The sequence below is a fragment of the Andrena cerasifolii genome, chromosome 5, assembly GCF_050908995.1.
Source record: "Andrena cerasifolii isolate SP2316 chromosome 5, iyAndCera1_principal, whole genome shotgun sequence".
Classification (NCBI taxonomy): domain Eukaryota; kingdom Metazoa; phylum Arthropoda; class Insecta; order Hymenoptera; family Andrenidae; genus Andrena; species Andrena cerasifolii.
The window spans coordinates 7,071,850-7,086,303 of record NC_135122.1 but is presented as its reverse complement, the minus strand read 5'-3'; the positions used below and the strand labels follow the sequence as shown (position 1 = coordinate 7,086,303).

At 47.2% G+C, this 14,454-nt stretch overlaps 2 protein-coding genes across 2 annotated transcripts in view; both read left to right on the top strand.

The window, feature by feature from the left end:
• LOC143369209 (uncharacterized) overlaps positions 1 to 14,454 on the top strand; it is a 201,425-nt gene that overhangs the window by 109,933 nt on the left and 77,038 nt on the right. The gene's annotated exons all lie outside the window — the stretch shown is intronic.
• The window catches only part of Unc-115a (actin binding LIM protein Uncoordinated 115a), a 33,817-nt gene continuing 27,501 nt past the window's right edge, over positions 8,139 to 14,454 (top strand). The window contains exon 1 of the mRNA XM_076813126.1: positions 8,139 to 8,330. Coding sequence (XP_076669241.1) covers positions 8,327 to 8,330 — 4 coding nt within the window. The 5' untranslated portion in view covers positions 8,139 to 8,326. The remainder of the gene's footprint in view (positions 8,331 to 14,454) is intronic.

Genomic DNA, 14,454 nt, shown 5'->3' with positions numbered 1-14,454 from the left:
TGAGAGGGGAGTTATAAGCGTTCAAATTGCAAAATTGCGCCACCATTGTGCGGCGATCGCACGGTCCGAACTGTCTCGAAGCTTTTCGACGTTTATGACGCCGGCTTGATTTACGATTTATTTATGCCGCGGACTCCTCTTTGTAGTAATAATAATACTACCACCGAGCTACCCTCGCCGCTGCGTGCAAAAGAACGGACGAAAGGGAACGGTGCTGCCTCTCTTACGGAGCGAACGACAGCCATTTTAAGAGGCCCTCAACCCGTTTAGTGTTCCCAGGAACAACGGCAATCTCCATATAAAATTCGATTCCCCGGCCCGTAGACCGCTGCCTGGACCAGGAAGCGGGGGCGTGTCCCCTCCGGATGCATAAAAGTTGCGCTAAGTAGAGTTTTAACAATGTGTTTAAAACCCTTCGTTACGTCTCGGCCAACTGCAGGCACGAGATGGTTCCGTTGCCTTCTTCTCCGTTCTTTACTGTATAATGCAGATTTAATCAGAGCTCTTGATCAACTGCTGCCGCCTGCACTTTGGAGTACCTCGCCTCTTGCTGGAAAATGTGTGAGGTTAATGTTTTATCGTCGGCGACCTGGTAGCTTTTTATCTGTAATCAGCAGAGTTCCAAGCGTGAAAATAGCTGTCGGATGCAAACATAGAAGCACAGATAAGTGCCTTTTTTTCACGCGCGGAACGTTTCCCTTTTTTTCTTCTTTCTCTTCAGGCAAGTCCGGTTGCAGCTTCCGAAGGAACACATTCGAGACGTAACGCATCAATCCTTTTACTGCTCAATAAACATGCGCATACGAATGAACGAGAAAAATAATGGACGCGTCCGTCGCGTTAAGCTCCGTGCCACGGACGACTCAACAAACTGTAAAATGAACTGCCGTTTGTATACGATTATTGCTGCTCAGGTGTCACGCTGCCGTTCGCAGGCACAGCGACCCACCATTCACGTGTGCCAAAGCCAGAAACGATATTGTCAACGTGGGCCTGGTATAGCTTTTTGTCCAACCCCGTAACAACAGACGCGCACAAGCGCTGTGCAATTGCAAGTGAATAGGGGGTGGGGAATACAGTGGAAACTTCAATTTAAAGGAACCACAAGAAATCTTTAACACCCTGGGCAATGTTGAAATTTAAATGATGAATCTGAAAGCAATGTCACTCAATTCGGACAAGTTACGCAGGAAGATACCAACCCTCAGTGATTTGAAATTTAAGAAATTTAGTTTGAAGTTTTAATTGTTAAAGAAAAGTAGCTTCATTTCTATTAGGTGTATTTTATCTCTTATTATTGTTTTACACTTTTTTTAATGGGTTATTTAATAGTGAGTAGTATAATTAATATTATTATAAATATTAGTATCTTAATATATAAAGCAGAAAACTTCTAATATGTTTGTGTGTTTGCCTGTCGCCTAAAAACTTTCGTCCGATAAACTCTGGGATCACAAAATGTGCAACAGCTGATTTCATGCCAACCATGCGCATATGATTTTTGTAAGGTGCTCTATTTGAAGCACTATAACTCCGGATATAACCACTATTTTTCCACACAATTTTTTTTCATATTCTCTAAAGATTGGCAAATAAAGCCACAAAGCTGGAAGTAAATACATTTAATGGTTTTGTTTTAAAAAATCCAAGGTAAGGAGACCCCTTAATGTCGTAATGCCCCAACTTCAAACTCTCAAGATCACAACTATGGCTTTGACCGAAGCAACTTTTCACAGTCACGATGACCGTAGAAGACTTTCTACCACGAAGATTCATAGATCGAAAGCTAATGATACAAAGGGTCAGGAAGGTTGGCTTCCTTGAAAATGAATCCAGCATTACGAAAGGAGGAAATAAGAGGGTGGAATCTGTATCCGCTTCTTTACTGGAACACCTGACAGACGCAGCTGATCATTCTCTAATAAAAAGCCGAAAAAAAGAAGAGAAGCTCGACCGCAGAGAGCTGGATGTTTCTCTTGAGACAATCCCTCGCAGCTACACGTGAATACGCTTTGAAATACAAAAGTTGGCGGTGGATTATAGCAAGTCCGCGAACATAATGAAGAATCCACGGAAATGCGCGCCAAATGTCTCGATTCACGTGCTTCCTTCGTTACTCTTCCAAGTAGCTCTCCCCACTTCCTCCGCTGCAGATTTCCACACCCCAGGTTCTCAAAGAAAGCGTCCATCCATCAACGTTCTACGCTCCAAACTTAACTCGAGGCAGCAAACTCGCGCTGGCCAATTAAACTCGTTGGTAAATCGCTGATTCGTGTCTCGTTACCAAACCAAGCCTCCTGCCCCGATGTCTGGGGTAGATAGTCGAACGATAGCTGCCGTACGCGCGCCAAGAATTAAATGTTTTGCATAAACCGACGTCCCAGCGACGTTCGCCGTGTGTGGGCTAACTTGTCCGCCAGCTCCTCTAATTTACAAGCTGAATTCCCTCGTGGATCCCGCGTGAACAGAGGACTGGCGCGGTAAAACGAAAAGCAGGACTCCCGAGGCAGTTTCCCATAATTTTCGAGCATTTAGAGGCCCCGGGAACGACAATTACTCGAACTTATCGGATACAAAACGCTCTGGTCACAATGTCTTCAGTTGGTACGAGCGCGGCGAGTTCCTGAAGGAGCTACGCTTCGGTGAGCTCTTTAACAATACGTTAAACACATAGTCTCGCAGGCGGTCATTTTGCCCCATGATATCAGACCGCCTCGGTCTTCCTCTCGCCATTTTTATTACGACTGCGGTAGTTACTTTTCGCGGAGCGATCCCGTGTTTCCTTTGTGCGCTGCTGCACGGTGCACACGACACGGCGGCGGAGCCTCCCGTTCGGGGCGAATCGATCCATTTAAATTGCCCCCCTGGAAGAGCGCTCCATTGTTCTCTTTTATCCGCGAAACGCCGTGTGTTCCTTCGGGTAATTCAGGACGGGCCCGACACGCAGACTTTGGCCGGCCGCTCCGAGTCTCCACGTCCAATAACAGCTAATAGCTGACTACCCTCGTTTGTAATTCACTGAAATAGAGTCCGCGCTCGACGAGAACGCTCCGCCGTTTACTCGCGGCAAATCTTGCTCCGTGGTTTACGGTAATTTGGTTAAAGGGCCGTGGAGCAAGACAGTTGGCGCGGCGTCAAGCGCTTATTATTAATACGCGTGGCGTCGCGAGCCAAAACGCCAGCGCCCCGCGTATTTTTCCCGCCGCGCCGGCCACTTTCGAGGGAAAACCGACGGAGGTGGACGGCACGAGGGACGAGGGCGGGGGATGACTATCGGGGCACCTGTCGTCTCTAAATCTTGCTAGTTAAGACTGCTAAGTGTCACGGTCGTTTCTCACCCTTTCGTCTTCGGCATTGCACCTAATTGGCTGGCGCGTGCTTGCGTGCCTCCACTCGCGATGCGCCGCGCGTGTCTACGCCGAATTAGTCTCGGGCTTAAATCCGTGTGTACTTTGATGGACTTCGATTTCGGATTAAATTAAACTGTGACTTAAGACGACTGTGTTAACTCCGTGGACGTCGACTTTGGTCGGAGTGGAGCTGAAGGACGAACAGCTAGATCAGTTTCTCATATGCCGTGGTGTCATGTTCATGGAAAAGGGGCTGAGAAACTGTGAACGGACGTAGAGGAAGCTGACCAGGGTGAAGACGAGCATCTGCCACTTGTAAACCTCGCGATGCTTCGCCATTGTGTTTAATGGGAACAGGAACTCTCGTGGTTAATTAGTCAGCGTGCACTGGGGCTATTTCCAATTAACAATCATTCTTTTCATCGGAAGAAACTTTGTCGCTTCAACTGGAATTGCGAGCCCTCCTCTTCATACCGAGAGTTTCCGCGAGGAGCCAGTGGTTCGTCGACGAGAAATATCTTCGTCCTGCCAAACGAGCGCTAATAAATGGCTCGTGGACAGATTCAAGTGTCGAAATAGATCTACTTTAATAAGGAAGATACTTTACGATGTGGCTAGCAGCGTGATGGAACACGAGTCGCGATCAACGTCCGATGATCGTTCCAAACCCTCGAATCGCTGCCAAGCACTTAAATCACCGTGGATTAATGGAACAACAAAGCCACCAGAGGGGATAACAACTTTGTCGTCAGTGAGTGCATCGCAAAATTTGTAGCTCTGGGATGATATCTCCAGGTGTCCCAAGAGTCTCAAGGTAGCATCAGTTGGAACTCATCAATATTCACGAGGGAGGAAGACTATTCCAAAAATACAAGCTCAGCTAATCCCCGGGCGGAGACACGATACGTAAAGACATCTGAATAGCCACTGAAGCTAACTACTGCTCAGTATTCATCGAAGAAGACTCTTTCGATGCAATAATCCCAGGTATGCTCATTGTCGGATAGTGGTACCATTGGTTGACGGAGACGTCTCAATACCCATCCGAGAGGAAGACGCGAAAGTAATAACCCCAGCTATTCTCAGAGTCCAAGCCACTTACTGAGAACATCTCAATAGCCAGCGAGGAACAGGCCTCGAAAGTAATCATCCCTGGCTATTCCCACTGCAAGAAAACTACTCCGGACTACCAATCTGCAACTATAATAGGTACCTACATACATATTTCCAGCGATACTGAAACCGACGCGTTAGCAGGAACGAGCCGTCCTCGGCGACAAGTGCGTCCCCCGGGAGGACTAACCTCGGACCAACGATCCTCACCGTTCTCAGAGCAGAGGCGGAATCGACAGGCGAGGACAACCGACTGCGCCCAAGATGGAGGGAGCGTAATGCGCAAGGAGGCCGTCCAAATGTACATAATTTAATAAGGAACGTAGTTTATGAGGCGGTGCAGGAGCCGGACGGCAGCAGTTACAGCCGAGATTTAACAGCTACGACGACGCTGGGCCGCTATCCTCTCCTCTCGCGCGCGTCCCTCCTACCCAGCCTCTTCTTTCAGGCGTTTCGCGGTTCGTCTGTCCGCTGCACGCTCGATGGAGAGCCGTGTAAGCCGGCCGGCTTAATGTTGTTTTAATTAAGTAGGCGGTTAGCCGAAAAGAACTCTGTACTTTCGACCCTCTGCTCCGCTTCTTCCCTCCCTGGCCGCTCTCTCCCTCTATTTCGAGAGGCGCGGCAGAAGCTAGGTCCAGCATGTGTTCCTCGTATGTTCAGACGTGATGGACGATTTCGCTTGACTAATCGCCGTCTTTTTAACCATCTAACCCCCCCTGCCTCTAAACCTCCGCGTCCCCTTTGCAGCGTCGTGGAAACGGAGGAAGTCGCGAACCCTTATCTCGGCAGCTGACGCGAAATCTCGCGGGACACGGTAAATTAACGATGATGCATCGGCGACCGTCCCGATCATCGAGGCTCTGTACCCTAATTTCCTGTAAACTGTACCGAATGCTTCACTCCTCGGCTCGTGTTACTCGCAGCAGCGTCGACGTTGCCGGACTAAAGAGGATAAAGACAGGCATCAAGGGTTATTACGTTTCAAAAGTATCTGAATAGTATAAGGCCCTCGATGCCTGGGCGTCGTTGCATGTTCCGCGTGAATTTCGACGGCTCGCAACTGTTTGCCCCTGGCAATTTAACACGAATTTCGGGCAGCGTTTACGTTAAACGTCCAACCGAGTCCATCTTGAACTCGGCGGTTCCGGACGAGTTGTCTGGATAAACAGAAGACACTGTCCTTAATCAATCTTCATTAAGAATTGGGCGACATTAAGCCGAGAGTTGTTAATAAAGGACATTCGCGCGGGGAATCCCGGGGCCATCAAGAACTCTGGCTTGTTGGGGTGGCACTTCCTTTGAGACCACCTTCGGGAGATTGTTTCCGAGGTTTTGCGGAAAAATGGGTGGATAAGGCAAATGGGAAAATCATAATCTACGAATCTTTTAGGGAAATCGATGGAGGCTTTGAATTTAGATTCAGAGGGTTGAAGTATCAGCGTGGAGGGATCGAAGTGTAACGAAAAACGAAGTACTTCTGGGTTAGGTACTAGACTGAATCGTGCATCTACATGACGTTCGAGTTGCTTCTAGTCGGTGCCCCGTACGGGTGGAAGAGGACACGCAATCATCAGAAATTACAAATTAGTGAGTAATGAAGCGAGAAATAACGCTGCTGCAAGCCTCTCGTGGACGGCGCATTCTATTTACGTATTTACGGCAAAAACTGCCGTGATTAATGTTTCAGGGAAGAATACAGTTAGGAGGTTCGCGATGCGATGGCACGCAACAGAGCCACGCGTGCGTGGCTGTTTAGTGGTCCTGATGGTATGGGTTATTACAGTTGTAATTAGTAATGAAACTGTTTATATGCGTTGCTTGGCTTTCAGTCGAGGCTCATATCGCGCAGTGGATCGAGTACCGTGCATCTAGATTTGAGGTTAGAAGTATAGTGGTGCCATCTGATGTGATCGTTTGCAAGAAAGATTCGAGGGGGGGTTAAAACACAGCGAGTAACTGAATGTGTGGTGTGGTTGTCTGGGATTTGTCTTTGCGATCCTAAAAATAATTGAATGGTTTAAGGAATAGGGGAATATAGGATGATCCTAACACCTAACGGATTTGTCAAATTCCAGTACCATTTTCGTGTCGCATCCAACCTTGCCGATTCTAAATGGATACGATCACAGCGCCATCGCTGGTGATCATTAAGGCACTCCTTTCACAAATAATGAATGAAATTTGTTTTGGGTTAAAAAAAACTCGAACAGAACAGTAAATACACGCGAATGTTTTCGTTTTGTTGCGATCGTTCTGTATCTTCCGTTGGACGGTATACGTTCATAAGATGATCTTTAAATCTTCTGTAAAAAGCGGGTTTCGAATGACCTACCACAGACGAGGTATAGGATAGACCTATCACCTTATGGATGTTCGTGTCGCCACCCAAACTTTGTTACCGACCCATAATTTGAGGTCTGAATGTAGTGGTATCTGCTCATGAACAGCGTCCAACTCAGCAACTACTCTGAAATGTGTTGAATGAAATGATGAAAGGTGCGTGTACCCTGGTTCTTCCTCCGCCCCTGGCCCCCTGGCCTGCGTTAGCTTATTCGGTTGGTGCCGATGAACTTTTGGGGTTCGTTAAGCCATTTAAAATTTATTCTAGTCGGATATAAGAATTTCTTTAACTTGCAAAACTATGGTAGAATGTAAATATAAAATATGTAACTTGAAATGTTGTCCGATTGTTCCTACCGGACCCCAGAACGCCAGTACAGTGTTAAGATAGAAGAATAACTGCAAGCTGGAATATTTCAGCGAGATACTGGAACTAATGGGTTTTTGACCATTTTTAAAGTCTTCTCTGCTTCAGCACCTTATTGAATTATACCAAGTTACAATTCCTTGGCGAGGTATTCCATGTTACATCATAAAAGCATGTCTTCCACAAATAATGTTGTTTATATAAATTTGTATGTTAAATAAATTTGTTTTGCGTTTAATAAACCCGAATAGGACAGCAAGGTTAAAAGGTGAATGTGTTCTTGTTTTGTTGTGATCCTTCTTTCTCGGTCGTTGCACGAAATACGTTTATAAAACGATCTTTAAACTGTTACTCTAACAGAATCATTTGTAAATCGCGGGTTTCGAATGACCTAGTTTTACCGGCGTTGAATTCTAATTGCTACCACGTGTAGCGTTACAATCTGTTTCGTGACTCCACCGGTAACGTTGCATGCGACACTAAAATGGTAAGGGGTCCTGGAACCCCCCAAACCAGTGACAGAAAAATGCATTAGTTGATAGGTCTATCCTATACCTCGTCTGTGATTAAATATAGCAAGATCTCCAGTATTTTCTCGATGTAAGCTCGATTTATCTTAACAGCAAAAATTATTCAGGTATACAAAATACATTACTAACATATCACAAAAATATGAACAAATTCAAAAGACTTGATACACCATTCAACAGTTGACATTATACTATTTTCTCAAATACTTCCTCAAAATCTTGTACTATCCCATTCGACTCAATTTTCAAACTATCCTAAAAACTATCACAGAGTCTTCAGAGAAGCGTTAATTATCTAAAACATGGCCACTTTCCATCCATTCAAATACATTCCTAAAGTCTATTTTAAATTTCCTTGCCCGAGACACCAAGGCGTTTGGATACCTAACTACGCCACTGTCTCGCGAGTGGCGCATGCGCAGTGCCGCGGCTCGCTCGCCACTATAATGTCGGACGTCGAGCGTTCGGTGGTGAGACGGTCTCTCAAGTTTCCTGTGATTTTCTAAGTGAAACTCCGCGTGCGCGCCGATCAGACCCGTGGCCAGTGCTATAATATGATCGTGTAACTCATCGTGCACGAGGAGCCGTGATCGAGAGCCATCGTACCCTGCGCGCAGCCGAGAAAGATGGGTGAGTAAAAAGGCGGAAACCAAGTGGCCGAATGCCGGCTAGGCATTTTTCTCTCTCTCTCCTATCCACTACTTCGCTGTACCACGGTGTGCTGATGTGTGCGCCACCGTGTGCCTGTGTGCCTGCCAAAGTGTCTAAAAGCGTGTGTGCGTGGGGTACGCCCCAGTGCATATCACCGCGTTTCCGCCTGATTTTCACCACGGGGGCACCGTTTTTCCTCCTCGTGACGAGCACGCCGAATGTTTTCCGCGAGGATCGTATCCCCGCTAAACTCACTCGGGGGCTCTATAAATAGGTGGATCCATCGGTTTGACGTTTCCTAGGGTGAGCCCCGATCCGCGCGCGCGTGTGTACCTACGTCCACCGACTCGTGTTTTTCCTGCTGGTTTTGTTTTCGCGCTGGTCGAGAGTGACCTGCATTCTCGAGCGGTGCTTGCTGGGTCGCATTCGATTCTCGCCTCGGGGCTGCCGCCTTTATCCTCCGCCGACGGCGAACGCGAGTTTTCCTCCTCGCTTTTACAGATCTCATTTTTGTCCGGCCGATCCCGCACTGCCGTATGAGCCGTGTAAGCGTAGGCGGACCGTGTACTACACTCGGAGGCTTTTCAACGTGTCATAACTGTTGCGTAACCTCGCGTGCTTGGAATGCAAAAGTCGGCTGCCCCTTATGCACGCGTTTCAATTTCAAATACGCATAGGCGCGGGCTGCCGGGGATTTCCCTTTCTAATCGCACGGGAGATCGAGACAAGTCGCGTATCGCTCGGGCAGACCCTTTCGGTGCGTGCGGCAGGGCGTTCAGGACGGGTATCTGAGGACGCCACGCTCGTAAATTCGCTCGCGCGCAATTATGCGTTCTACCCACGCAACCGTGCCTCGCACACGATGCCGTGCGTGCGCTTCAACACATGCACCGTGCGCCGAGCGTTTTACGAGCCGGCACTGCATCCTGCGACGAACATTATCCTACTAACGTGGCGTTTCTTCTTCACGCTCGCGAAAGTGCGTACAATACTGCGCCCCGGTATATTCTGCTGTACAAATATGCATGTCGTTATTCATTGTGCCTAACGCGCCCTACTAATCTGTCGTCAAATACGTTTACTATCAATTCGGTGGAACTCAAATACGGTGGCAGATTTAATGAACTGCCCCGCGAGCTTTCAAGTGCGGCGCCATATGCGTCTGTTGGCTTCAGATATTGACTCGAGTGTAATCACTCGGCTTATCTGTATCGCGGGAAATTGCGGTTCGTATTTGTGTTCTCGAATTTCGCGACATGCCTGCCGGGTACATGCGCGGGAACTGTTTACAACACCGATCGTGTTAGATTGTAACAAACTAGGTTCGTTTAATAATGACAGTGATAATTAACGCTCTCTCTGATCTCTAATTGTAAGATACGTTTCCAGAGGGTGAACACGGGCGAGTTCGAACCGCGTACTGAATTGTACGACGCAATTGACGAATGGTATTGATTTTTCTCGTCGCATCCCTTGTATATTGACATACATTTGGTACAAGGGTCTCACCCTCCGAGCGTCGTTAACTCCGTTGCCGCGTTTCAGTGAAACTGCAACCGCTGCAGATCGATAAAACCACCCCCTCGTGTTCGATTCACGCTGCGCCCGCTGGCCGGAAGGGAAAATCTTCAGCGACAAAACGCATTGGGATTGTGGGCGCGCGTTCTTTACGGCTCTCGTTAACGAGAGATGGGGTCTCAGGGGGTTGGCAAAGGGTAAGCTTGCCGCGTAAATGTTACCCAGGGACTCGTCGTGAAAAAATAAATTTCGAATGTAGGACAAAGTTCCTCTAAACGAGGCTTCGAGGAAACTCGATTTGGGGTTGTACAGAATATGCGCCTAATGACACTTTGAATTTATAGAGTCTGGTTTGTAGATAACGACTATGAAGTTGGGTGTTGGAAGAACTTAGAGCAATGTGGGAATTTTATATTGACTTATTGTATGCTATGGATGAGCTCTACTCACGATGTGTTTCATTCGTTCTTAGGGAATTCAATCCCGGGATCCGGGCTGTTTTTTGGATTCCATTTTTATATTTTTCAGTTGTTCGTAAAGTAATTTATGTTTTTAAAAATTCTCGAAATTATCGGGATAAGTTGTAACTTGATATATCAAATCCCGGGAGTTTTAGAATCCAAAAAACAGCCGGGATCCCGGGATTGAATTCTCTATTCGTGCCCAATCGCCCTTTAAGGGTGTGAAAACTAACCTCAAAGTCAAATAGATACTCCTACTTTTTCGCGTGTAACTCCTAAAGTACAAGAGACCGGAAAAAATGTTTCAACCAAAAGATTAATGGCGCACTAAGCGCTGTAAACCTGCGTTAACAAAATTTTGGAAAAAGTTTTTTTCGTCGGGTATTTTTTTTTTTAAACTCATTCATAGCGTTGTTCTTGCCCGGAGTCACTCCATAAACCCACAATGTTGCGTTTTAATCGGTGAGTGCGGGTTCACAGTGTTCCCTTGTCGGTTGAGTACTCCCGGTACATGAATTCTGAGCAGAGAACGGGGGGTTGTAGAATCCCCTCTTTTTCCTAGACAAAGGACACTCGCCCCAATCCAGCGTCTTTTCTCCCGAATCGATATTTCACCTACCTACTGTATTCGGGTTAGTGGTAGGTGGAGATCCTTCGAGGAAGTCGCCAGGGTGGATGTAACGTAACTCCATGGTTACGCAACCTTCGAAATGCGACGAAATAATTTTTATTATCGGATTAAGTGGACAGGGTTACACCTGCCTCTCGATTAGTCATGTTCCTCCCTTATTACTTGAAAGGCAGCGTAAAAGTGATCGAACAAAGACGTCGAACAAGCATTCTCTTTCGAAGAAGTCGTCCCAAAAGGAAAGGAAAGCAGTTGGATGCCAAATGAGAAAATGAAAGCTCCTTTCTGAGGCTCGACTCTCCACTCTCTCTGCGCGACAGAGTAACAACGCTAATAACAATTCGGGCGGGCAAGGTTTCGCGCGAGAATCTGTGCCAACAAATGAAATATTTATACAACGTAGCGATCTTAGAAACTATATAAATATTTCAGAGACACGCCAGCCTGGAAAGAAAGAAACAAACGCGGACTTTGGTGGGCAAAAGCTACAAATCTGAAGGACACTCGAGCTTAATTAGTGGCAGCCTCACGCGTGTCTCATTAACTTAATCAAATCCGAGGCCACTCGTCCATTAGGAATAACGAAACAAAAAGAAAGCCACGCCAGGTTTCTCCCTTTCCTATTCCACATTTCATGCTTGTCTCTCCGGAATAATAGCGTTACTTGTCGGTAAAGCGGGTTGAAAGCGACAAAACGGGAGCGCGGAAAGTATCGCGGTCATCGGACACCTTTCCAGCTAAACGCATTGATGTCTTACGCAATCTCCAGTTCATCTGGACGTCGCGATCTCTTTCGCTGAAAGACGGACCCGGGGACGTCGCACAGTGGTCCGAATAGGGGTAGTAGGGGGACATTCGTGTATAACTTTTGAACTATAAAACATATCGGAATGAAATTTACGCAAAAAATAGGGAAAAAATATCGCTTTCTAATGATTTATAATTTAATATATTGTACGTTTATTTAATGTGTTTTCAATTTTTTCAACGTAATTGTCATTAAAAAAATTGAAAACGGTTTATTTAGTAGTTTATTTAATGCTCTTTAAGTGATTTAAATCGCCTGTTGGGGAAACTTTTCGTTCCCGAGTTCTAAGGAAAAGTCGAATAGTACAATAAGAAATAGTGACGAAATCTACAATTTAGTACAGGCGTCGGCTTTCGATAACCGACGAGCACGGTACAAGAAACTCGCCTTAAAAAGAGCGACACGTGATTCAGTCACGCAGGTATTGACACTCGACGCGCATCAAGCGATCTCTTCTTATTTTTCCATCCCGTTTCGCGTTTCTCTGATTCGACGCACGATACCCGGCGTCACGCATTCCTGATTCGTATGCTGATCCATCATGGCCGAGCGAATCTCTTTTTACGACCTTTTCCCTATTCCTCGTCTCTTCCCTGCTGAAAGTCACATTTCAAGCTGGGCTGTTTTTTTTCATCGCGAGCACCTTTGATGGGAAAAGTCCCTCCTCCCTCCTGTGTCCCTTCCAATCCATCTTCTCTTATCCCCATCCTCTGTTCCCCAATCCATCCACCCCTATTCATTCCTGCTTTATTCCTCTCCCCTCCAACTTCCTCCACCCCGTTCATCTCATTACACCCACTCGCCCTCCACTTGTTCTCCCTCTCCACCCACCCCATCTCTCCCCGTCTAATCTTCTCCACACCCTCGCCCTTCCCACCTGACCCACGTACCCTTTACCCTTTTCAACCGCTACCGTCGAACCCTTTCGCCCGGCCCTCCCTTCGCTACCCATTCATACGTGGTTTCACTTGAAACGGGGGAGGGGTCGCGACTGCACGCCGCTCTTGAAAAAGTTCTAGCAGCCGGAGCCAGTTCCTTGAGCCTCCCTGTAGATCGTGGATGCACACAGACCCTCCCCAAGCCCGCAAACGTCCAACAAGTATTTATGACGAACCACTCTACGATCGCGGATGCTCCTCACGCCAGCCACGATCGTTATCGAAGGTTCGCGATATTCCGAGATCGTAATCGCTCGAGTGTCCTCCCGGGGCGGTGAGGGATCGTGGATCGTGGAAACATTGGGAAAGGAAGGCCGTGGATAGAGTTTCGTTGCGCTCGCAGCACGCCAGACCGAACTTTCCGAATGCTCGGTTGCGTAAATGAAGTCTTTGATTCCAAGGTATTTCTCGAGGGCATCTGTACGCGCCTTGTAACGCATACCAGCTCTATCTGAAAGAAGATAAGCCCCGGCCGGTGTTGAGTTCCCTTCTCGGTGCACAGATCTCGTAACGTAATAACACGATCTCGTAATCGATTTCAAGATAAAACCGCGCGTTGCCGGGAAACCCTAATGACGCTGGTCGACGGCCAGATTAGGGGAGAATCGCTGCCCTCTCGCTGTCGCGTGCGGAGGAGAAGGCCAGCCGCCTAGAAACTTACGGTTCCGTCGGGGCTCCCGAATCGCTTCGGAATTCCTTTGATCTTAACAGCTCGAAACTTCGCCGTCCGCAGGCGTATTTCTGCACACCGGAGCGCATCGGGGAAGACTGCTAGCCCCGGTGTCCCTTGGAGAACAGGGGTAAACAGATATTTATGCGACTGCCTACATGTTGTTTCACGATGGACCTCGACCCCAGGCACCTCGCCTTGACTTTGCAGAATTCAGTTACTCCCGTACGTGACTCGGTGTTGCAAACAGTTCCGAGAAACCGTGAATGAGAACCGTGAAGAACGACTGCCGTGTTTCCCGCTCTGTTGATTAATTGATGACCGAGTACTACCTACTCGTGTTTCTCGCAGTGTACTCCTCTTCGCGGGAATTACGATGTTGTTTCTCGACGAGTCGATAGCCCCGATTGCTCCGAAAGATTCAGACTTCTATTCGACTTCTATCCGAGCTCCTCCTCGAAACGGAACACAAGGAGTTATCGCGAGCTATTTAGAGAAGAAACCTGGAGAAAAGACGCCAATGGCATGATGCAAGATACACCGTTCTAAAATAACCTGCAGGGTATCGTGCAACTAAATATACTTGCACGGTGATTGGAAACAGCTTGCGTTCCATTCAATACGCGCTCGATTGGAAATGTGCCACTTATTCATGGAGAAGATCTCATTGTTCACGAAAGATGCGCTGCCGTACACCTTTCAGTACCATCTCGTAACACTTATCTATCTCCATTTCGAGCCCCAATGAAATCGTCACGAAATTAATCCTATATAATAAGACGCTTAAGGTGGATGTTCGTTTCTTATTAATCCTGTATAATAAGACGCTTAAGGTGGATGTTAGGGATTGCAAAAAAAAAAGTTGTAAAATTTCGTATTTCTCAGCGAAAATTGTTTCTACGGGGATTTCCAACAAAAATTGTGGTTATCTTAGGCGCCTTATTATATAGGGTTGGTAATGCCTGGCGAAGACAGGCTAAAAAACTAGTTTTAAATACTGTACAATCGAATCAGTGGCGCACCCAGAGGGAGGGAGGAAGGAACAAGGGGCCCCAGCACCCTGCAAAGAAAATGGAAAAG